This window comes from Alligator mississippiensis, chromosome 3, assembly GCF_030867095.1.
Source record: "Alligator mississippiensis isolate rAllMis1 chromosome 3, rAllMis1, whole genome shotgun sequence".
NCBI lineage: Eukaryota > Metazoa > Chordata > Crocodylia > Alligatoridae > Alligator > Alligator mississippiensis.
Window position 1 is genome coordinate 288852203 of NC_081826.1, and position 24684 is coordinate 288876886.

The 24684-nt window shown below is 43.8% G+C and overlaps 1 protein-coding gene across 1 annotated transcript; it reads left to right on the top strand.

Annotated features, from left to right (window-relative positions):
* The first annotated feature begins 5 nt into the window (after positions 1–5).
* ACAA2 (acetyl-CoA acyltransferase 2) lies at positions 6–22068 on the top strand. Its single transcript, XM_006260017.4, has 10 exons — positions 6–59; positions 4441–4607; positions 7838–7966; positions 9497–9613; positions 11337–11484; positions 13155–13330; positions 15266–15395; positions 18903–18973; positions 20312–20466; positions 21422–22068. The coding sequence occupies exons 1-10, from the start codon at positions 44–46 to the stop codon at positions 21504–21506; spliced, it is 1194 nt and encodes a 397-aa protein (XP_006260079.1). The 5' UTR covers positions 6–43; the 3' UTR covers positions 21507–22068.
* Positions 22069–24684: the final 2616 nt, after the last annotated feature.

The window sequence follows — 24684 nt, forward strand, 5'->3', positions numbered from 1 at the left end:
GAGGGGGGAGGGGCGGTCCGTTTCCGGCGCGGGTAGACTGGCTATGGCGCTGCTGCGAGGTGAGGCGCAGGCGCGGGCCCGGGCCGGGCCGGGCCGGGCCGGGGGTTTTGGGGGGCAAGTCCTGTCGGCTGGGAGTGCTCCCGCAGCTGACTGGGTCCCAGCCATCCCCCGCCTCGCTTCATTTGGTGGGTAGGAAGCAGCGCGGCGCTATTGCTGGTGTTTTGGGGCGGCTCCTGGAGCGCTCAATCTCTGCGCTGACACGTACAAGTGGTTTTAAACACGGATTATGTCTCTGTCAGAGACACGGCTGCAGGGCAGGATTAGCCGCGCCGCGCTGCGAGGTGCTGTTGCTCCACACAGGTGTGCTGCGCTGTGCTGCGAGGTGCATCCCCCAGGATCTCCGTCACCCCCTTCACCAGCCGCAAGTCGCAGCTCCAGTTCCTCGTCCTGCCCCCGCTCGCAGGCCCGTAGCGGCAAGTCACCGCTGTCTGAGAAGGTTTTTCGCCTTTAGGTGCGATTGCTCCAAGCCGGCGCTGACACCGATCGGCACTTGTGGGCTCATGGGGTAAAGCGTAACAGGCCCCTTAGTCCACAGATTTTGTGGACTAACTTTGTGGCTGGTTCCTCTTTGTTTCCCCAGTCAGCGTGGCCCCTGCAGTTGCAAACCACTGCTCAATCGCACCTGGAGTGTGAGGGGCAGGTGGGGCCTTATGAGACCTTGCCCGGCCTGTGCCTCCTGGACCATCGCAGCGAAAGCATCGTCCCGGCTGTACCCGCCTGTTGTCCAGCTCTGACTGCCACGTGGGGCACGTTGTGTATACGTGACTGACCCTTGTGGGGAATGACCCCACTCGCCCGCCCTCCCATCTGGTTTTTAGTTGTCCTCTTCGATCGACAGCCGAACAAGAGCAGTCCTCAGGTTACAAGAAAATGTTTGGGAGTGACCCGGAGGGAAAGCAGTGCTCATTCGTGGGCTACGTTGAAATTGCACGGGTTCGTTTGGACGAGGGGCGTTCTGGGCCATGGTGTCACGTTTTAGGCCAGCTGGACAACTGTGAAAGCCATGGGTGACAGTCGAACGTTGGCCGGGTGGGGCTCTGATTAAACAGGCCTGTGGGGAATCATGGGCCTAAGCTCACCAGGTGAAACTGTAAGTCCCCCGTGATGAGGGGGCCACTAGGGACACCTCATTTGTCCCAAGAAATCAGTGATGATAAAACTGACAGGGGTGGAGATCAAAGGTTTAAAACTAGTGCGCTGGGGAGGAAGCATGTTGGACAGTGCCCTTGAATGAGTCAATGGAGCCAGTGGACACTGCCCAATGAAGCTGTTCCCAGAGATGGGATCAGACCAAGGACAGGAAAGTGGCCCTACAGTCCTCTAGGGTCGTCCCAGCCAGAGCCTCCTGCCTGGTGAGATAGGTGGCTAGCTTGGCTAAGGCCGGGAGGAGGTTGACCAGCAGGTCCTGGGACTCGGTGGGGACTGATTAAACAGGAGAGTATCTGTCTGGGGGTCATAGTCTTACCCAATCTCTCTTAGATCATTACTCTTTCTATGTCGTTTAACCTTTGGAAGGAGGTTTGTTTGTGAAGGCAAAGGTAAATTGTGCTCTCATTATTTGTTTCACCTTGTTATTGAGAGATCTTGCTGACGAAAAAGCTTGGATAAACCCATTAAGTGGCGTGGTTAAAGACCGAGCCTAATATTATTGTCCAGGGACTGCAGGCTTGTAGGAATCATTTTGTTTCTTGGTGATTGTGAGGTTGCTGACTGCCCTTCATGTCAGGATTTTGCCCTCTGAGATTTAGGGATGTCCCCATATCTTAAATCTTCCCAATTTGTTGGCGGTGCATGAATTTTAAACATCCTGTCCAGGCCTATGGAGTTGCTAGACATCAGTTACATTTTAAATTAACCTGTCTCTTAATAGTAATACATTCACAGTGAAAAGTAGTCTTGGGAATAAAGTGAAAAGTAATTCCTTCATTTACTTAAACTGGGAGCTCCTCGGGGCTGGGACTGTCTTTGATACGACTGAGTGAAGTGCCAAATGCAGTGGTACCTTTATCAGGCCTTATGTGTAGCTGCACTACAAAAATGCTTTTTATTTAGGTTTTTGATTTGGCTAAGAGCGTAACTTTAGCTCAGGATTCAAGGTCTTGAGTTATGAAATGATGCCTGCCTCAACAAGTTATTCTGGTGGTTTTGCAGAGCGGGATTAGCCTACAGTGTTCAGACTGAGCAAGAGTTCATGTCTGATGTTTGTTCTTTGCCTCCTTACCTTCTTTACCTCTTGTCTGGATCCAAGATTTTACAGGTTACTTCTTGTGGTCCCTTAACTTTTTCAGCTATGTTCATTATGGGGTCCGGAAAAGGATTTCCAGGACAAGTTCCTTTAGATCAGTGATTCCCAAGAATGTGCTGTGGTGCCATGAGAGAGGCAGAAGTGTGGTGTGAAAAATGATGCTTTATATCCGATCTAGCCTCTGCAGCGATGTGATGTGGCCTGCAGGGCTCCTCGCAGGACTGGAAACATGGGAGTGATGATAATTAACACCACCACCACTCCTCAACTGCCAATTTGATGGGGCCTGCATAGCAGGATCAACCCTGTGAGCCAGCAGACTGAGCCAGCACAACTCATCTGGTTGGCAGGGCCGAAAGGTTGGGCATCACTACAAAAGTCTTATGTAGTATTATTCTGTGTATCTGTGTAAGACTTATGTAGTGGTTGTGTGTGTGTGTGTGTGTCTTTTCTGATGTAAAAGTGAAGCGTGCCACCAATTTTAATTTAGAAAAAAAGTATGTCTCAGGTATCCAAAGTTAGGGAAACACTGATTTAGATATTCTGTGAAGGAAAGGGTAGAGCATGGGAAGCCATGGCATGCTCTGTACAATTTAATTCTCTGCTGTGTTCTGGTGTTGACCTCCAGTAAATAGAAATTACTCTAAAAGTTTCCTGATGCCTGTGAAGGAGAGCAATAAATCTCGGTGGGGTTTTTTTTCTTACACCTTGGACAAGGGTGTAAGGAACTGCTGGGCACTAAAAGGTCACCAAGGTGAGTCGGCATCTCCTGTGTTGCACTCCTTTTGCTGATCGCTGGCTTCTGAATTTTCCGGATGCTCTCTGCCAGTTGTGCATAATGAATTGCATTTTGGTGGCTGGAAGGCATACATTTTTTGAGGCAAAATCTTAATTAGTGAGATTTAGATAGACTCTTATGTAACTTGGCAAAGTTACCTTAGTTGTCAAGGACTCTGCCCCAGGTTACTCACTGGAAAGGAAAACTAGTTTTGTATATTTTTATTTAAAAATTAATGAACTAGCAAGCTTAAAATAAAAAAAAATGTTAGTAAGTCTAACTACTATGAATGTTTACTGTGCTAAATACAATTTTAACAATGGACTTGTCAAATCAAGGTCATGCATGTTGTAGTCCGCAGGTTTGTCATTGCCCTGAAATAGAATAGTTTTCTGAAAGCATACTGTTAGGTTTATAATAATTTGGATTTTTAAGAAGTATTAGCTTTACAGCTGAATACAAGGCATGACCTGTGGCCTAGTAATGCAGCTGACCACAAGGCAGAATGATAGCTAGGCCTTTGCTTGTGTCAAGTAATCATTTTAACTACAACAAGCATTTTCTGAGTTAAAAAGTGAATCTGTGTCTGTGTGCTAAAAAAAATCAGCTACAGCTAGAAGTAAGATAAGACAGAGAAACCATTGTTTGAGCTTACTGGTTGTGTCCTTGAAAAGTATCTTCTACTGTGTAAGGTTTTGCTAACATAATGTTACTGTTACTTAACTTTTAGCTTTTAAAAAGTACTAGTTCAGCTTAATAGAAATATGCTGTTACAAAGATTTATAGAGCACCGCCCCAAGTATTGCTTTTTATTAACCATATAGTCTTGCTTTGTTGTAAGAAGTATAAAAGATCGCCTCACCCTTGAGGGGGGGCCATTTTGCCTTTTGCTGGCTTTATGGTCTTTGCTCGAGCAAATAAACAGCTGTCTTTCTTTACCCGCGTTGTCTGTCAATCAAATTACAGCTAGACAACGGACCTTAGGGAGGTTTCTCCCACCACAATGTGAAAACAGTGGGTTACTAATGGTACCGAATTAAACTGCTGTTGGTGGTGTCATCCAGTAGCTTCACTGTCCTTCTAGATGGCTTTTTCTACCTCTGCTATTCAACCAAAATGGCTCTTTATTCAGTGAAGCAAGGGATTTTTGGTGATATCTTTTATTGGACCAGTTGTATAATTGGGAAGGATGTTAAACAAGCTTTTGAGTGCAAAATGCCCTTCCTCTGTGCTTTTTTAAGTGTCCATTTGTTCTCTTCTCTTGCGGTTGTGTCCTGTATCTTGCTTAAGCAAAATATAAGCAATTTTGTTCATTGTCCTTCTAATCTAAATGCATTTTTCTTTTTGTGTGTTGCAGGTGTATTTATTGTTTCAGCCAAGCGAACCCCTTTTGGGGCTTATGGAGGCTGGCTCAAAGATTTCACAGCCACTGACCTGTCTGAGTATGCTGCTCGTGCTGCACTATCTGCTGGGAAAGTCTCTCCTGAGATCATTGATAGTGTCATCGTTGGCAATGTCATGCAGGTTGGTAGGACAGAAAAATTGATGGTAGCCAGTTACTGAAACACTCCTCCTACCCACCTATTATGTGTTTCTATATATAGCCGCCTAAATCGGGAAGATGAGCTGTTGGAAGAGCTAAAAATAAATCAAGGGGTACAAATAGGATGTGCAGCAGCATGGTGCTTTTCTCCCATGTTTGAGAGGCTGATTCTGCCTGTGTTCATCTACCATTGTCCTTACCGGGAACAGGGTGACTCTCTCTTTTACTGCTATAAGGAATTTGTAACTAGGGATTCTGCTCTTGCGCTGAAATGCAGTCTGACGAAACGGAATGGAATTTCTAGCCCATGAGTATGTTGCTGTTGTTTAAAGGCTTGCAGCTCAAGATACTGAACTGAACAGACACCAAGTTGTCTTTGAGCTTTGGTGAACTGCATATTTTCTGTCATACACTGGGGCTTATTGCACTCACATTACCAAAAATTCTCTAAGCAAATGCCAGGTCCGTGTAGTATTCCATGAGTTGTATAGCAGCAGAATGGTATGTAGCCCTGATAGGAAAATGGTTCTGAAAAAGAAATATTTGTGCCAAAGTACATACAGTGGAAAGGCACAAAGCAGGCTGCATCCTTAAAAATTATCTTTGTCTACATAGGATATTTTCTCTCTTAAACCTACATATTTTCTCTCTTAAACCATGAGCCTAATCCTCATGTGTTTTAAACATATTGCAAATGGGTAAATGCCTGGTTTAGTGACTGTTTTTCAAGGGGGCTGAAGAAATGGTAACATAGAGTGAACTTTGCCTTGTTCCTCTTGCAGATGTAAGTTCATCTAGGGGGTGGACTGATAAAGATTTTTTTGGCCAATACCAATGGCTGATTATTCACCAGCTGTACCTGCCAATACCGATCCGATTGCCAATATGCAGCCTGGCAGCTTGGAAAGCAGCGTCCTGCTTGTAGGTCTGTTGGGGTGGGGGGAGGGAACTAGGGGCATGGGAGGGAAAGGGGTGAGGGGGGGTCAAATAGAGGCCCCTGCAGCAAGGGAGAGGGTGGGGCTGGGGCAGGTGTTGCCCAGCCACAGTGGGGTGGGGTGCAGGATGGAGCCAGAGGCTCATCTGGGTGCTGCGGGGGTGGGGGGTGGCTGCTCCTGCTGCTGTGTGCACCCCTGGGAGGTATGGGTGATACATGCCTCCCAATCTGTGCACGGAGCGAGGGTGGGCTGCTGCTGTGAGCTTGGGGCCTGTGCCAGGCTCTTCCCAGCGGCTGCACTCAGGCTGGGCTGGGGACTATGGTGCGGGCTAGAGACACTGCCGTAGCCCCCCTCCCAGCACCACTGCCATTTGGCTCAGCCTGGCCTGAGTGCAGCCACCAGGAAAAGTCCAGCGCATCCCCCAAGCATGAGTATGCAGCATAAGCCTGCTTTTGCCCTGCACGCTGATCCAGAGGGCATGTGCCCCCATGCTTCCCCTGGGGGTGCGCGCTGTGGTGGGATCTGCTGCCCCGTGCCCCCAGATGAGCTGCTGTCTCCATCCTGCACGCTGCCCCGCCCCAACTAGGCAGCCCCTCCCTCCCCCCCCAGGGGCCTCGATCTGCCCCTCCTTGCTCCTTCCTCCTCAGACTTACTGGCTGGATGCTGCTCTCCACACTGCCAGGCTGCACGCCTGGCTTTATGCATGCTGCGCACATGCATGCAGTATTTATCAGCAACATTATCGGTCACATCAGCCAAAAAAAACCCCCCTAGTGCCGATGTTTTCCTTTTATTGGTGCCGATACAATGTGGACCAATGTATCGGTGCACCTCTAAGTTCACCCTTTTGAACCTTTTTCTTTTATAGTTAGTCGTTGAATTCTTTTGTTCTTTTTTTTCACTGTGTTTTTACAAGAATGGTTTGGGAGCTGGACACCTAGACAAATTTTTCCATCCTCATTTCAGTCCAAACCTTTGGGTGCAAAGTATGTTGGGCGAGGAAATAGACTGTGGTGTGCTCGCTGGAATGATGTACCCAAAGAGCCTTGTCTGCCTTTGTCCTTAGACCAACACGGCTACAACCAGAAGATATCGAATTTTGCCATTTGATTTAGTTGGTCTAATTAAAGATATCAGATTTACCCAAAGAGCCTTGTCTGTTGGAATGAAAGTTTTCTTTTTCCCTTCCTTGTCCTCTTGTGCAAGATACAAATGCTTTTCTTGACCTGAAGCATGTTTCTATGTGCAAAATAAATTGGAGCACTAAATTAAAATAATAATCAATATCCACTTAAAATATCCCCTTTATTTGCCCTGGCACGGTTGCAGTCACCTTCCCTCCAATGTGTAAGGAATATTCAATAATATATTTGTTGGTACACTTGTGTATTTAGAACTTGCAGAATGAAATGGCAGTTTATTGCATGTTCCCTACCCATCAGCTGAACACTGCTGTTCCTTTTGAGATCCCTTCCAGCCTTTAATTTCTATGATTTCTATGATTTCCTCAGAAATCATGAACAAACATATATAAGTGCTGTTATCCCTCTGTGCCTGTTTCTGTATTAATACTGTGTCCTTTGCTTCATGAGTATAGTGAGAGGACCATTCTAGAGCATAGAATCCAGGCTCCTCATCCTGAAATGAGTTTTGCAGTAGTGAATCCCTACGATCTTACAGAAGTTGTTTCAGGATTGGGCTCTAAACAGACCAGTATACACACAAATGTTTTGATTCTCAAGCAGTGGAGTTGTATGGCTGGTAACTTGCTTGTATTTAAACAACAAATTGAGGAATGACATTTCACTAGACTAGTTAAGTGTGTTACCTGTCCTTTTTCATTGCCTCTTTCCTTGAGCCTAATCCTCATGTGTTTTGAGCACCTACAACTGTAACTTAAATTGTTGTTGCTCACCAATCAGGGTCTGGTTCTTTGTCAGCAAGTCACATACACAGTTACTAGGAGGGAGGAGATACTCTTATACCCTGTAACTCAGATTTTTTTCAACTGTAATACCATTTGTTGCATGATATGTGGTAGAAAAGGGTCTCTTGCTTATTTCCTGTGTGGTGGCTTTCAGGAGATACTAGAAGAAGATATTCTTGAAGCAAGTCTTAAGTGCTTGCTATGGCTTGTGTATTAAAGACAGCTCCTATCTTCCAGAATTGACACTTACTTCATGTCATTCATTATCCTATCCCGATTTGATCAAGAGATTGTTGGTCTCCAAGGAAATTAGCGGTTTAAAAAAGCTGTTATTTCTTTCAATCTCTAGAGCTCTGCAGATGCAGCTTATATTGCAAGACATGTTGGTCTGCGTGTGGGAGTTCCTGTCCCAGTTCCAGCCCTCACTGTCAACAGACTCTGTGGCTCTGGTTTCCAGTCTATCGCCAGTGGATGTCAGGTACAAGATATGTCCTCTGTGCCCAGCCCTAACTTTCTATGATTCTATGGACTATACCTTATAAAGATTACGGATTATATGTAACTTTCCAACTACCATAGTGAGAGAAGGGTTGTATGTTTGAAACAAGTGTTACAGGTTTGAGCCACAGCAGGGACTTGAATTGAAGGGTGTTTGGTTGTTACTGGGCATCACAGTAAACATAGGTGTTAAGGAGAGACTTAAGAAAGCAGTCATAGCAAAACATTGGAGTACTGCAGACTTGGAAAGTTGATTAATTTGATGAACTTCTCCCTTTTCTGTTTTATAGGAATCTCCGAGTCTGAAAAAAAATTTTTTTTTTTTCAGATCCGGCTCTCGCCACTGAAATCAGACAGTGCAGTGTTACAATTATAATTATACGAGTCTGCTTTCAAACTAACGTTGCTTAAGTATTCTATGGGACTTTACCTATATTGGAAAAATACATCAAGGACTTTGACAATTACACTGAAATAGATATAATCTAGATCAGGGAAAAGCCTGAGGTATATGGCAACATATGTCTTATTGAGGTAGCTAACTCAACTTTTATCTTTCTAGTGTAGGTGAAACCTGAAGAGTCTGTCTGATCTACTTAAAGAAAGTTGCCTTGAATATAGGGAGTCACATTAGAATGCACACTTGAATAATTTTTTTTACTAAGATTTTTATCATATTTGAAGTACTCTAACCCAAATGGTCATTTACACTGTTTTGGAAGCAAAATGTTTGCCTAAATACACACACAAATATTAAATAGCTATATAATGCACTTTCTCCTGAGGTTCTACACAAGTAAAATATAAAATTGTCTTGTGTAGATACTAAAAGGGTTTCCTCCTTAATATATCTGACCTCTCTGTAATAAAGAAACCTTTTGAATTGTTTAATTAAACAAATGAGCTTGGCTGAATGTTTGCTTCTGATAAGGCCATGTTTGGAAGGATTTTGTGCTGGGACTTCCAGGTTCGTATTCATGACTGTGCCAGTAACATGTTTTGTAAGTTTAGGGAAGCTGCTTGAGCCAAAATTTTCAAAATCAGCATCTGATGTTCAGGGTCCCTGCATAAAGGCTGCTTGTGGGTAGCTTTTTGTTTTATCTACTCACCACTCTTAAATTAACTCAATGGTAGCCATGGATGTTCATGAAAAATTGGTCCTAATTTGTATCAGTCTAACAGGGTAGGCAGGCACTCACACTTGGAGGCCACTTTTGAACACTTTCTGTCTTTGGTCTCTCTGTTCCTTGCTCTCATCTTTCTTTCTCCCTTTCTCCCTCTCCTTCCAAAATCAAGATAATGATACTTCACTTAAAAGAGCATTTTGGAGCTTTAATTATTTATATAACTGCTTTTTGGAGGACTTTATTTGCAAATGAATACCAAATAAGCACCAGTTATCATTATTTAAGTTTTCTACCTATTTTTGCGCAATATTTTACTGTACCAGTTGCCTCTGTTGCAGAAATCTTAACCTAAAACCTGCATGTGACTCATCTTTATTTTCTAGGAGATTTGCCTTAATGAGTCAGAAGTGGTTCTTTGTGGTGGAACAGAAAATATGAGCCAAGCTCCTTATGCTGTTCGAAACATTCGATTTGGAACAAAATTCGGAGTGGATCTTAAGGTCTGATTATGTGATTTTCTTTTTATTAATAATTTCTAACAGAAATAATAGAAAACACTGAGCCCAGAACTGAAAAGCTCATAATGAAAATTAAAGCGTGTTAGGTTCAAACATAAATTGTTGAAGTTGTAACTTCTAATTTTTTATGAGAACTGTAAGAACCAGGTAAGCTTTTGTTAGGTCTGCTAGTTTGCTAATTCCCACATCGGGTGAGTGTTGCCAGTGAATGTTGAACGCTCAGAACTCAAGAGTACTTGGCATAACTGAAGTGTTGAATAGAGTTCATGGGGCAGGGAGCAGGCCAGGGAGGGAAGAAAAATGCTTCTAAGCTCAGAAACTGAGACCTGAAAATAAATGAGGTTGTAGGGAAATGGCTGTCAAGAAAATAATGGACAGGTTGGTGCTAAAAAATGCACAGCCATTCCACCTGCACTGTTTCCCTTGCCCCGTGATCTGGAATGGAAAACTGCTGTGAATTGTATTGTTCAGTAGCAAAAGAATTATTTAACAATTTACACCTAAGTTAATTGTGTGATGATGAGTTTGCTGCTGTATCAAATGGAAAATGTACATTCATGCTCTGAAAGCTGTTGCTTGTCTACTCAGTAGGGCCACTTCTTGTATATTGGAGTTGTATTTCTTGATGCTTTTGGCTGAATTAAAACCTTCTCTTTTTGTTTCTGGTGATCTAGCAATGGTAAGATGGGCAAAAGGGAGTGAGCTAGAATCTGTCCTTTGCTATGAATCTTCAGCACAAGTGCTGACACCATTTCAACAATTTACTTTTGCACAATCCAGCTGAAGAAGATGGGTTTGCATAAATGTCACTGAGGGAATAATTGGAAGGCAAAGGGCTTGTTCAGGTGTAGGTGGAGATGTCATTTGGCCCGTGCAACTTTGATGTTGCTGCAGTAAAGACCACAACTTAGTTATCAGCCTTTGTCTATGCTGCAGCGTTAATGCAAGTGCTGCTTTTCCAGACCTATCAACACACAAGAAGCTCTTAACATGAGTGCAGTGGAGCTTTTAACTTGAGTTGGCTAGCCTGTGACTAAAATCTGAGTGTAGAGAGGCTTCCTGTGCCTTGCCACAGCTCCCCTCTAGCTAATAGGAGTGATGGACAAATTCTTCTATGGTTCTCTGGAAAGAATTCATACAATAGAATTCATACTGCATATACAATAGTGCAGTGACCCACTAGCTGTGTCCCCAGAAGTGTATCACATGAGTGATAGCAACTGTATTGTGAGCTGAGCAACTTAAGAGCAGTTTTGCTTTCTAGTAGTTCTTCAGTTCTCACTGAAGCTAGACTAATTCAAGAGGAGTAACTTGTGCATCTAGCTTGGGTTATCTCTGCAGTGAACACGTACTCTGAGGCTGTTTAGAGTAAACTTGTAAACTGAACATATTTTATTTGGACATTATTGAAAGACAAATGCACAACTGTGTTTCTGGAATCCCTTTCAACGATTAATTTTGCTCAAAAAACGATGAAAAGACTATTGTCTTTTTCTGTACGCTACATCAGTTCTGCTCAAATTATTATAGCCAGTATCACAGAGGCATTTCAAGTGCATCCACTTGGAATAACATATTTAAAGGTGTATTTGCTTATAACTGCTTTTCAAAATGAAATTATTAGTGGGTAAATCATTTTTAAAAATATACTTCCAGTATAATATTGCTATACAAATAACATTCTATTCAATAATGTCACTGGCAGATGGAAGACACTTTATGGGCGGGCCTAACAGACCTACACATTAAAACTGCTATGGGAGTTACAGCAGAAAATCTAGCTGCAAAACATAACATCACACGAGAGGACTGTGACCGATATGCATTGAAAACGCAACAGAGATGGAAAGCGGGTCAGTAAACTTTGAAAATGTAGAAGTTTGTAATATCATCTTTACCTCTAATCCATTTGAAAGCATTAGTTGAAAGTAGTTTCAGAATGTAGACTATCAGCTTGCTAGTTTTTGAGGGTTTAAATTTACACTTCTGTATTTCATAATGTGTTTTTTTTTTCCTAGCTGCTCTGAGAGAATCCACACAAAGAAGAGTAATTGAATACAGTTCAATAAACTGCAATATAATAAAGCAGCAATGCTAGTTTCACTGCCTCGGGTTAAATCCTACCTCTAAACTGAGACCTGCCTGTCCAATTGGGCATCCAGTGTATTAAGAGAAACAATTTAATCTCTTCCAGTTATTTTAGGGCTTAAATATAGAACTATATGTGAAGATTTTATGGAAGAAAAGGTTTGTTGAAAGGGTTTATTTTAAGTTTACCCTTTCCCTTTGGACATATTCCAATTAGGGCTTCCTTGGAAGCTGTGACTCCAGACCTAATTCTGGCTGTTCAGGAAGTGACTCTACAGGGAAATTTTTCTTGTTTGGATAAATAATTATGCTTTGAGCATAAATGGATTTAAGGCACAGGCTAGTGCTCTTAAAAATGCTCAATGTGTTGACTTGATAACATCCACAGAATATTAGATCTGATTTTTTTCTCACAGAGTTGACTAATGAATCCCCACCTGTTTTTATCATTGGTCACTGAACAAGCTTTTGATGGTCAACTGGAAGTTTAGATGCTTTTGGACTAGGACCAACATTTCAAAACTGGATATCAGCTCTATACTCTAATTCATATGCCACTATATAAAGAGGATTTTTTCTGATAACTGAACATTTACTTTACAAAACAAGGATGCCCATTGTCACACTTCCTTTTTGCTATGGTAGTGGAATGATTCCCACAATCAGTCAGAAATAATCCAAATATACAGGGAATAACATAAGAAACAAGTATTACATGCTGATGATATTAATTAGAAAGCCAATTAACTTGCTATCTGAGCTACAAAAGGAAATCTCATATTTCCCCATGCAACGTGCCCCGCCCCTGCCAAAATAAATAAAATATGCCCCTTGTTTTTGGAAAGCAGAATGCAGGAAAAAAAGATTTTTCCAGAGTCACAGCTGACTGTGTGACAGTAGCATAAGTTCTCTTGGAAACAGCATCCAGAAAGTGTGGCATCCCAAGAGACATTCTGGGTGAGGCAGCAAGAACTTCCTGGTGTGGCTCTTCCTTTAAGTGTTAACTTTTACTTGGTAAGTTGAATTCATTAATAAATAAAGCTAAAAAAAATAGGCAATTCCCAAAAGCAAACTTCTTAGCATTGCGCAAAATGTCCGCGCATAGTGAAAATATTTGTTTCTTAGAAAACACAGGAAGAGCTTCTCACTGGGAACTACGTGTTTAGCTTTTAAAAATTGCATATTAGATCCTCACATTATTGTTAAAGTGTTTATAGATGCATCTCAGAAGCAGTATGCTATTTAAAGGTAAAGTTATTCGGATGTACTGTCAGGTCCAAATTTTAAAATTTAATTTAAGCAGACTAAATCAAGCCTAAAAATATCCCTAAATAATCTCCTCAGCCCACAATGAAGTTGCATAAAAAGGAAACCATATCTGCACACCTGCTTCTCATGTTCTGTAAACCTGGTAATTTCCTTTTTGCTGCTGCAGCTCAAGACGCTGGTTATTTTAACGCTGAGATGGCACCTATTGAAGTGAAAACGAAGAAAGGAAAAGAGAGCGTGGCTCAGGATGAGCATCCAAGACCCCAGACTACCCTGGAACAGTTGGGAAAGCTCCCAACCGTCTTTAAGAAAGATGGGACTGTCACTGCTGGAAACGCTTCGGTGAGCACACAGTTTCTGAAATGTCTGAATTCTGATATAAAAAGGGTTGTGTGCCGATAAAATGCCAAGGGCTCTCCAGTGTATTTCTCAGTAACAGAACCACTTTGAGCTGCCGTGAGTGACTTACGCAAGCATAGAGACACTTCTGCCAAATGGTTTCTGTGCTTTTCCCTCTGCCAGACTCAGGGAGGAGGTGGACCCTTCCAAGTCAGAGCTAATGTTAATTTACTCACAGCCAAAGCTGCTACAGTCAGGAATCCCCGCAATCAGCATTCAACTATCACTGGAAAAATAATCCCCCTCCCCTTTTCTATCTTACCAGAACAACATGCATGTCTCATTTGGGGGCATGTGGTATGTGAGAAAGTACTGTAAATTAATAGATTTTTAAAAGACCGCTCTGTTCATGTGGTCTGACCTCCTTCGTGACACAGGATGTGAACGCAGTACAAGCCTTTGGAAAGTAGTGCACATGGGAACAGCCCTAAATAGTTATTTTGTTAGTGATGGCACAGAGGTCTACAAATTGAGTCTTAAAACATCTAAGGCGTATTACACTTAAGGTGTGATTACCCAGCTAATCAGTCCTTAAGTTGTGATCCAGCTACTAAGGATGTAAATATCATTAAAAAATGTATCCGTATAACTTCCTCCAATTATATCAATTAAATAGTTAACTGATAGCTCATACCTAATTTAGTGACCTCTGGCAGGGACAGCCTTGGCCTCAGCCCCTTATATCTTCACCACATGCCCAGCATTGTGCAGACTCCAGGCCATTGGTGAGGAGCTGTGGCCAGGGGGTGGTGGGCCTGGCTGAGTACCTAGGGGGTTCCCCACAGGCTGCCCCTTGTCCCCAGGCTGAAGCTGGGCCTGCAGACCTCTCCTGTGCCTGGATATCATTGTCTTGGGGGGAGGGGTGCTGGACCCCCATAGGGGAGAGATGGGAGCCTTCCTGCCGAAGCAGCAAAACTCTCAGCCCCGTGATGGGTCTGCCTGGGCCCTCCACAGTGGTTGGACCCAGGCAGGGCAATGGGCTTCCTGTGCCTCCCACTGCATTTGTGCTGCTGCAGCCTGGACCTGGGCTCTGCCAGGCTGGGCCCTCCCCAGCTCACCCCAGGGGAAGGGGAGGTCCAGTCCCAGTAGGGCAACTTCCATTGGGTGTGCTGCATCCTTGCTCCTCCAACCTGTGGTGCTGAGGCTATGCGGGACCTGGTCTAGCCCTGAAGCAGGGTTGAGTGTGCGACTGGCTCAGCCTGAAGAGGCACCACGGCTGCTGGAGCAGGTATTGCTGAGTCTGAGGGGTCACTGCCAGACCCTCACACAATGAGCACAGGCCCAGAGTATTCCCCAGGGGTGGCGGCACAGCAGGGATCCCAGGGAGAATATTAGGAGGAGGACAGTGCGGGGAGCGCTGCCCGTGCTGCAAGCCCTGCTGAGCTCCATCCACTGTTGGGCTTGCAGCTGCAGGAGCCAGTGCAGAGGGAGCCTGGGATTATGAACCTAGGCTCCCCCTGAACACACAAGATGCAATGGGATCTAAGGTGCGATCCCACAGTTGTGCCTCCTGCCATGCATGGGTATCATGTCAGGGGGTGCAATTTGTGTGGATCATGTATTATATCCTATTGTGCCTTTACCTGCATGTGTGGAGAGGCCCAAAAATAGATTTTATACAGCGAAAATCTGTTCCCCTTCCATATAACATTGGTCTAGGCTTGGAGGTTTTATCTAACCTCCAGCTTCAAAAGCCACTAAGTAGGAAGAGAATCTGATTCATTTTTTAAAATAAACTCACTTTTGTGAACAGAATTCTTTTAAAGGTTTGTAATAAATATTTGCTGTCTAGATCCTCTAACCTGGGTGTTTCAGGCGTGAAACAACTGTAGAGCAAATGCACTGAGACTGTTTTTTGTTTTTCTTCTATATTTCAAGGGTGTGTGTGACGGGGCTGGTGCAGTCATCATTGCCAGTGAAGGAGCACTTGAAAAGCACAGTCTTACTCCACTGGCTAGAATAGTAGCCTACCATGTGTCTGGATGTGACCCCAACATCATGGGCATTGGTAAGTTGCAGGACAGCAGATTTTGTTTTGTAGCATTAAACAATCTTAAAGTATTCTGCTTAAACTTAGTACAGGACCCCACAGGACATCAGCTATGAAGAAGTGGGTTACAAGAGTCCACTATGAGACAACGTCAGTCTCTCTACCTGACTGCAGAATGGTATTTTATTTCCTTGTCTTACGAAATATCTGAAGTGCTGAGCCTTGCATATTAGTATGCTGTGCACTGCTTTTACAGGCAGCAACTCAGGTGAATAGGCTTCTCTTCATTCTCTGAAGAACTTTTTTTCACAATTAGGACGTTTCCCCTGATGTTCAGTTTACTGTATTAACCCGAATCAAAGATGACTTCTAATTTAAGACCCACCCCCTACTTCCCCAGTAATTAGATTCTATACATAAAAAAATATTGGAAGATTTTCTAAATTTTCCCCTCTCACTGCTGCAGGGGGAAAGGACCAACAGAAGGGCAGGAGGACCCCTATCACTCACCCTTCCTGCAGCCTGTGACCCCCTCCTACTCCCCACAGCCTCTGTCCGCTACTTCCTGTTGCTTACTGTCAGGCACAGCTCCAGCTCCATTTTCTCCCAGGCACAGAGCACATGCAAGCTCCCGCCTCTCCCTGGCCATGCAGAAGTGTCCTAGGGCTGAAGCTGCCACTGCCGTTCCTGTGTGATCAGGCACGGGCTGGAGCTTGCATGTGCTCCATACCTGGAAGGGAATGGAGTCAGAGCTAGAGCCAGTCCTGACAGTAAGTAGCAGGCAGGAGGGAGCAGGCAGAGGAGGGGGCAGCTCTGACTCTGGCTGTAACCTGGGCTAGAGGCCAGAGTCTGAGTCACAGCAGCTGCCTGCCCCTTCCCCTTCCCTCCTGCCTTGTACTCAGATGCAATTCCTCCTTCCCCCTCCCTCCCCCACCCCTGTTGAACAGGAGGGGGTTCATCTTGGATGCTCTTTTGGCACTAATTGTCCACGTGTAATGTTTTCAGTGCACGCTTGGCGCACTGACAAACAAGACAATGGTGCTGACAGATGTGATAGTTTGTCATGTGATGAGCTACCATTTGAAAATGTTTTACAGCCAGTGGCATCGTGTAGGGGGTGCACGGGGGTGCATGTTCACCCCCGGAGAGCGCCAGTGACTGTCCGTGCTTGCTGCTTAGGTGATGGGCAGGGGGGGCAGGTGGGAGCACCGGTGCCCCCCCTGCAAGTGCCAACCAATCGCTGCAGCCATTCCTGGAAGCGGCTGCAGATTAGTCGTGGGGGAACTCCCTGTGCAGCGAGATTGGCCACGGGGGACCCAGTTGGCGGGACTAGTCGCAGGGGATGTGCCCCCCTCCCCCCCCCCCCCGACTAAGGTGGCAACAGTTGTCCATGTCTTCAGCTGTGCATAGACAGAAGTACATAGCTGCAGAGCACTTTAAAAATGCCTGATCAGGCAGGAGTGTGAACCCTCATTCTATGGAACCCCAAAAACAAGCTCCCTCCAGTCCCTTCCTCTTCTGAAGACGGCATTGGAGCTTGGAGGGAGGAGGAGCAGAACTAGGGGAAGAGCAACTGCAAAAACACAGCCCTTATAACTGCAGCTCATCTCCCAAACCCTGGGACACAACATCAAACGTCTGTTGGGTCCCAGGGACAGGTGTAGTTCATGGCACTTCTCATGAAGCACTATGAATTACAGCAGGAAGCTGCATATCTGTCGGCACCCTAAAAAGCCTTAAGTGAGTATGTTCATTTAAGGTCTGGTCCAGATCCCAACTCTTCTAAATAATTTCAGTGGCCTGAAACAGCCCCTTCCTTGAGTTGATCTTTAGTTATCCTACCAATCCCTCATCCACTTCTGTTATTTTCATTCTTTGAACTTTGAGTTGCCAGTATCTTCCCAGAGCTGAAGTGCTTAGACCTTATTCAAGGTGAGACCGTGGCAGGTTTTTGTTTTGTTTTTTTAAACCAAGATATTTTAATATTTTTTTTATTCATGTTACAGCCTCCTATCTGATCTGTGCACTGTCAATCCTAATTCTTTCTTGGCATTGCCATGTTCCAAGTCTTTCTCTGCATTATGTAACAGCATTTTCTTTGTGTTTTGCATTTGTTCACAGCTTATATTTTGTCCTCGGTTTAGGGTGCAGCTGCAAAGAAGTCACAGTGGCTACAGAGTTGTTTGGAATCTTGTTTTCAACCATAATACTTTCAGTAATTGAACAATGGACTTCCAAGTTGCAATTAAACACATTTTCAACAAGGAAGAGAGAGTGTTGAGATTGGGGGCATTTGCTGCCGCCTTGTGGACTTCTCTAAAGTCTGCATGGGGAGAGAGAGATCTACAGCAGTGATTCCCAACCAGGATGCCACAGCACTTTGGGGTGCCTTGAGATCCTTTCGGGGTGATATGGGATGCTATACAATGTTAGCACAATGTTAGCACTGTTAGGTGTGCAAACATGACTCATAAGATAAATCCAGGGATTTTAAATAGGAATCCATAGTGTTTAAAGTATTCTGACCTGTTGTGGTCTTTGAGTTCTTTGTAACAGAAGAATTGCTGTTATTTTTATGTAGTCAGAAAAACAACTGAAAACCAGGAGCTGGTTTTCCAAGGAATGCCTCAAGGCTGAAAAGATTGAGAACTACTGACCTAGAGCAATGGGGGCCATCCATTTTTTGTGGGCGTGCTGCAAATATAGGCCTTTGCTGTCCCCAAGAGCCACTCTGGTCCCCTTCTCCTGCCTAATGGACTGTTCTGCTTTCTGCTCCCTACCCTATCTGAAACCGTATTTCTTGCCTGTGCCACTTGTGGTACGTGTGCAGGTTGACCATCCCTGACTTAGAGACTTTTTTTTGGGCAGTTATCTAATTAATGTATTAGATTTATAACGTGTCCTATCCAAAAGGCTCAGGGTGGCTTACAATTAACAAACAACCCACAAACTGGATTTTCTCACGTACCACCCAAAACCCAAGAAGTCCAACTTCCCACCCTCTTCCCTTCCCCCTCACCCACCACCTACCTTCCCAAACCCCCACACAAGCAAACCCTCCTGTCAGTTCCACACATGCTGCCAACCACCACTCATCCAAATATAAGAAACCTTTTAAAGTTAACAGCAGGTGATAGGCCTTTTTGTGCTATGGGGAGCGCTGTGTGGGTTTGAAGGGCAGCATGAAAGAGTCTACTAAATCTGTTGGCTGAATGGAGAGGAAGGCAGTATTGAGACTTCTAAGCGCTCTTGGATAGTGGGTTGAAGAGGCTATAGAATAGCCATTCCTACAGTTTATCAAGATTGAGTTTCTTACACCCCAAACTGCCTAAAAAAGGCAATTAAGTAGATTGTCTCAAATCATTTAATGCTTAGGAGGGGCCCAGGGTGTTGGGGAACCTGGTCAGCATCCGTTTGCAAGGTGGAGTGGGAGTTGAATCTTGATGAGCCTCTTGCATAGAGTATCATGTATGCTAGCTCGCTATACTGTGTTCAACGACTAACTGGAAGCATAACTCCTTATAGGCCCGGTGCCTGCCATTACTGAAGCTCTGAAGAAAACAGGACTGTCCCTTGAAGACATGGATTTGGTGGAGGTAAGGAGTATGGTGTGGACAGTGAGATTTGGAATGTGAAAGTCATTAGAAGATCTGGATAATCAAGATTGTTAATCAAGTACATTCTCCTCAGATGAGTGGTGGGCTAAAAAGAATGCCCAGAATACAGTTTATACCAAAACCTGCTGGTGTATATAACTAGGGTTCTTTCAGTGTTCCTGCAAGCTTCTGTACAATTCACATTTCCTGGACTTTACAGCTTAGCTTGCATGTGTTCTTCCTGAGTCACTTAAGCAATTGTGTGTGTCTACTAATGATCAGGAGCAACTAAAAGTACTTCCTTATGTGTGGAAATGTGGTGGCTTGAGCTTAGTTCCTAGAGATCTGGAAATCTTTTTGAAATGTCCTTGAGAGGCCATGGAGATAGATCTGCCTGCACAATTCATGGAGAATTTCACTATCACTCTCAAGCCAGGTCTAATGATGGGGCAGCATATAGAAGCTTACTATAGTATTGTATTCCAGGTTCATGTTCCATATTTTATACTTAATTTAAAACAGTTAAAGTAGAAATCTTAAGAGAAATCTTAAATCAAAAGAGAATCTTAAAAATATGAAGGCATTGTAAACTGTGCAGTGAACTGAAGGTAGCTTTAAACAATCAGTCTGAGATATGTGCACACTCCCACTCCTCTCAGTGGACTGGTAATGCTGGGACTTGCATACCATGACTTAAACATCAACACTGTTAACTCTGCTACTGTTTGTATCTTTTTAGCAAGGGCAGTCGGCTCATTTTTTTTTAATCCCACAATCCTAGTCACCTCCATATGTCTTTCTAGGTGTTCAAAGTAGTAGCTGACCTCGGCTCAGCTATCAAACTTGATTTTCTCCATCTTTACAGTTTCTGGTCTGTAGTCATCCAAACAAATCTAAGGCATGCTGAAGTTGAAAGTGTCTGGATAGCATGACACACACACAAGTATCCTCAGGAGAAGTAACATGGGGCTGCTCTACTGCCAGGATTACTGATCCTCTTCTTGCTGCAGTCAAAACTCTCTAACTTTGAATAAAGCTGCTACAAAATTCTGTGTGTGCCATGCCAGAGTGCTGTGCACTCTGTGGATACGTCAGAACATGTCACGTTCTGTGTTGCTCAGATGATAGAGGAGATTTAAGTTTGCCAGTTGGGTGAGTCTGGGAACTTGCACAAAGTCTAAGTACACTTCAAAAATAAAGAAGCTTTAGTTGTTCTAACCTGGGATGTCCTGAAAAACTGTGCAAAGAATGCCTCATTTAACCCTTGCTGTCCATGCACTGCTGAAAACTCTGCAAAGTAAAGTACCTACATTTTGATTATTTCTTTGGTGTTTTTAGGTCAATGAGGCCTTTGCTCCCCAGTACTTGGCAGTGGAAAAAGTTTTGGGTCTAGACCCTGAAAAAACTAATGTCAGTGGAGGTGCCATTGCTCTAGGTCATCCCTTGGGAGCATCAGGATCAAGGATCACTGTTCATTTGGTTCATGAATTAAGGTGCGTATGTAGCTGAAGCCCTTGATAGAAAATGTGATGCTGTTGTACTTGCATCTGCTTAGCAAGGGGCAAAATGAGTTCTGTGTGGTTATAAAGATGTCTTCCAGCCTTACTGTTCAACCATGTCTTGGCCACCTGCCCCCTCTTGCATGTTCACTGTCAGTATCTACAGCTCCTCTCTTACTCCCTCCTGCCTTAATTCTGCTTTTCCCTTCTCCTTTTTGCTGTCATCCAAAGCCCAGTGAAGTTATGGGAGGCATCACTTCAGTGGACTTTGAATGAGACCTTTCACACTTGGCTTCAGGTCTTCTCTTTAAATGTCCTGTTACACCAGGTCATCCTGTTCTTCCCCTCTGCCTGCTTGTTGCTTCAGGCCCCCTTTCTGTGATTCCTTCCTGTATCAATCTCTTCATGAGCTGTTTCTCTATAATCTTGGTTTAAACTGCTTTTGCATGTGTTTTTTCAGTACAGAAGCTATCGTCTTTTTACTTATGCTTTTATGAAACTGCTTTAATGTTCTGTAATACATCTCAACTAATGCTTTCTGCAGAGCAATGCTAAAATTCTTTTAAGAACTAGTTTATGAAATAACTTTCCACCTGTTCTATTCACTCTACGGTGAAACCTTAATTTCTTCACGATGTCTGTTTTTAAGGTTTTTTTTTCTCCTTGCCAATTTAACAAATTTGAATTCTGAAGAACATCCCTATCATGCCATCCTTCAGAATGATCTTAATTCTTCTAAAGAAATACTTAGACCATGTCTGAGCTGATGTCCATGCTTTCAGTTTAAACAGGAATCCTATTCCAAAACACCCTCTTCAACTGAGTGAACAAAACCTCTTAACTGCAATGCTTTGTGGAATAAATATCTCCTTTCCAGAATGAATTGAGGATGCCACTACTTGGATTTCACTTAGGGGAAACCATTCTTACTGTTCATCTTTCTGTCTAGGCGTCGTGGTGGCAAATATGCAGTTGGGTCAGCTTGCATTGGAGGCGGCCAAGGTATTGCTGTCATCATTGAGAACATTGCCTAAGAGAGAATTTGGAAACTTTGGTGTTCTGTTTTGCAACTAAGTCCTAAACAGCTGCTACATCCTCTTCAAGCAAAGGAAAGACAGGAAAAGTGGAAAGAGATCACATTGTGTTACAAACACGGAGCGTCACTACCAAGTTTGATCTGGTGACAATTCCGCAAGATGAAAAGGCTGAAAATTCTGTTTTCAGAACAGAGTGACTTGAGTTATTCTTCATAGACAATTAAGTGTAATGCCAATATAACCTCACTTTTTAAAAAATATTTCTATAAACTCCTTCCCACTGAATTAAACTTTGTGTCTAAATGCAAAATTCTCCTTACTGCTTAAGAAAATAATGTCTGCCTGTTGGTCACCGAACCTGCCTTATAATGAAATGTGTGGCATAGCAATGCCAAATCTGCCTTGGAGTCTCTCTCTAAATAAGTTTCCTACTGCGTACCAGTAAATGGGACTTTGGACTATTTGACGTTTCCATCAAACCCTGTACTACCGACTAGAATGAGAACTGTGAAAGCTCTGTTGTGCCTCGCAATAGAACAATAAAAATTATACTGAAGTATCCCTGTCTATTTTTGTCTAGGAAGGTGTGTTACTATGATAATCTTTGGGTCATTATTTTCCAGTATCTTTAAATGCTGGCCCTTTGAAAAGTCTATATGTTGTCTTAGGTACTGTTTCCAACCCATTTTTTTTTTTTATAATGAGGAAACAGATACCTGTGTAGTCCATTGACAAAGACTCTTCAATGGAAATTGATATTCAGCTGTAAATCTTCCAAAAAATATGCTGCACTCCTGTTTTACACTCTTCTAGCCCACTGTGTTAACTTCTTCTTATATCCATATCCTTACATTGTAAGTCATATAGGGAGAGCAATTAAAGCAGCTGACCTCCTGTAGTTAGTGCTGCTCCAAGTAGGCCAGCAGGAAGTAGCACCATAATGCTGTACCCTCTCTATCCCCCATTAAAGTGCATCATCCACTGCTTGTGTCTGCTGTGCCACTGGCTCCAGAGACTGGAGGTTGTTGCTGAACCCAGGGCATCTTGCTTTGTGAGAAATTCAGTTTACAGAGAATGTGGCTACTGCAGAAAGTGCCCATTTTGATGGGCAGCAATTAAAATGTGGGATAGTTGTTATTTTTATGATATCTGATGTGTGGTGTGTTTTAAATGGTAGTACAAGCACCCATAACTATTTGCATAGGAGATTAAAAACTAAGGAAAAACAAATAAATTGTAAACTACTTTCCCACAAAGTTAATAGATTTATATATTGTACTTGTGTCCTTTACTGTTGGCCCAACAATGCACTGTCCAGTTTTTTAGTATGTCTAAGGTAGATCTGTGTCCATGCTTTGAAACTTGGGAATGTATTTGCTTTGACCATTCATTAATATTTAGTCTCCTTCTTTCATTTTGTTTTGGTAAGCGTTCAGTATGAAAGTGTTGATGTGTTAAATCAGTCATGTTCAACCTTTTTCCCTTCACAGACCAAATGGGCAGCGCCCTATGAGGAAGCGGGGAGGGAGGGCAAGGTTTGACCCTGTGGGGGAAAAAGAGGCATGGCCCAGCTCTAACTTGGCTCTGTGGGGGGTGAAGGGGGCATGACCCAGCTCCAGCCCAGCCTCTAGTCCCAATCCAGATGCAGGGGGAGTGGGTGCAGCTTGGCTTTGACTGGCTGTGCAGGGTTTGGGAATTTGGGGAACCCTATGGGCTACCTGTGATGATTCTGCAGGCTGCATTTGGCTCATGGGCCAGAGGTTGAGCATCCATGTGTTAACTAACCTATCCCAGTGATTTCCAAAGGTGTTGCAAGAGCGACAAAAGTATACCTTGAAAAACTGTAATATTTTAGCACTTGGCCTATGGACCACAGCATCTGGCTGGTGAGGCTCCTCACCGGTCTGGAAATTTGGTGGTGGGAGAGCATTGTCCATAGCCCCTTTCTTTCTCCCTCTTGTCCTGCTACCAAATTTCTAAATCCTATGTGGTAGAAATAAACCCCCTTCCCTCCCCCAGCCTTTTTGGGTCTAAGAGTGAAGTGCACAGCCGATTTTTAATGCAGAAAAGCATGCCCTAGATATTAAAAATTTGGGGTAACACTGATCTATCCAATGGATAAATGCATTTCAAGTTAGCAACGGTGAAAAATGTATTCATCTTTGTCTCAGTCTTGATCTAGACAGACCAGTGGGGGGTCATTAGATATCATGCACATAAGTCTTTGTTCTCCATTGGTTGTTCAGAACTCGTTTTATGGCAGGAGGTGTGATTGCGGGATCCAGCATCAGATCCCATCATGCCTTGTTGCCAGTGCAGCAGGAGCCTGGGATCCTGATCAGCTGATGAAACTCCCATTCACAGGGGCACATAGTGTGCCCCCACAGCTGAGAGCTCAGGTCAGCTGACAGGGCTCATAGCCACAGGGCGCACACTGCAATGGGAACATTAGCCTGGCCACATTCAATTAATGGCACAATGGGAATCAGCTAAGTCATTGTACATTTTTGTGTAAAACTTTGTGGCTTATTCCTTGTTTTAGTTTCAGGAACCTGTGGCAGGGTAACAAAGGCTTGATTAACTGGTTAATCACATCTTAAGTGTAACGTACCAGGGGCATGACTGTGAGTTTGTCTTCTAGAGCTGTGACTTTTTGTTTTTCTTTTTTTTTTTTTTTTTTTTCTTTTGGGTTGGCAGGGGGAGTAGAGTTGCATGGATGCACACTTTTGATGTTGTTGGTGTAAAATTCTATTTCTGTAGCACCTGATTAGTGTGTAAGGTGGTTCTGGGGATTTGCTTTGAGCCCACCTCTGGTAACAAGCCTCATCTTGTTCTATAGTAGCTGACCATTGTATGTTGTTTCATGGTCTCTATCAGGGGTGTCAAACAAAGCCCACAGGCTCTACCACAATATGGTGGGCATGGCCTGCTGCAGAATTTGGCGTCCTTTGACCCAACTAGCTGTGGCTGTCAGCAATGAGCTTAACTCAGTGCTGCTGCCCCTGGATCATCACTGTGCACTGGACACGTCTTGGTCTTGGTCTTGGTGTCACCTCTGAACCTCTTACCATTTCCGGGCATGCTGTGGCTGCTGCCAGACCTATCACTGCTGCAGTCTGGATCTAGCCTGCAAGGAGCCCCATGGTCTAGATCTGTCTCACGGACCACAGGCTAT

Bases quoted from the DNA above. Each gene is read 5' to 3' on its own strand.
- ACAA2 (XM_006260017.4), top strand. The intron at 4,608-7,837 runs GTTGGTAGGACA...TTCAATCTCTAG, and splicing joins TCGTTGGCAATGTCATGCAG to AGCTCTGCAGATGCAGCTTA. The intron at 15,396-18,902 runs GTAAGTTGCAGG...AACTCCTTATAG, and splicing joins CCCCAACATCATGGGCATTG to GCCCGGTGCCTGCCATTACT.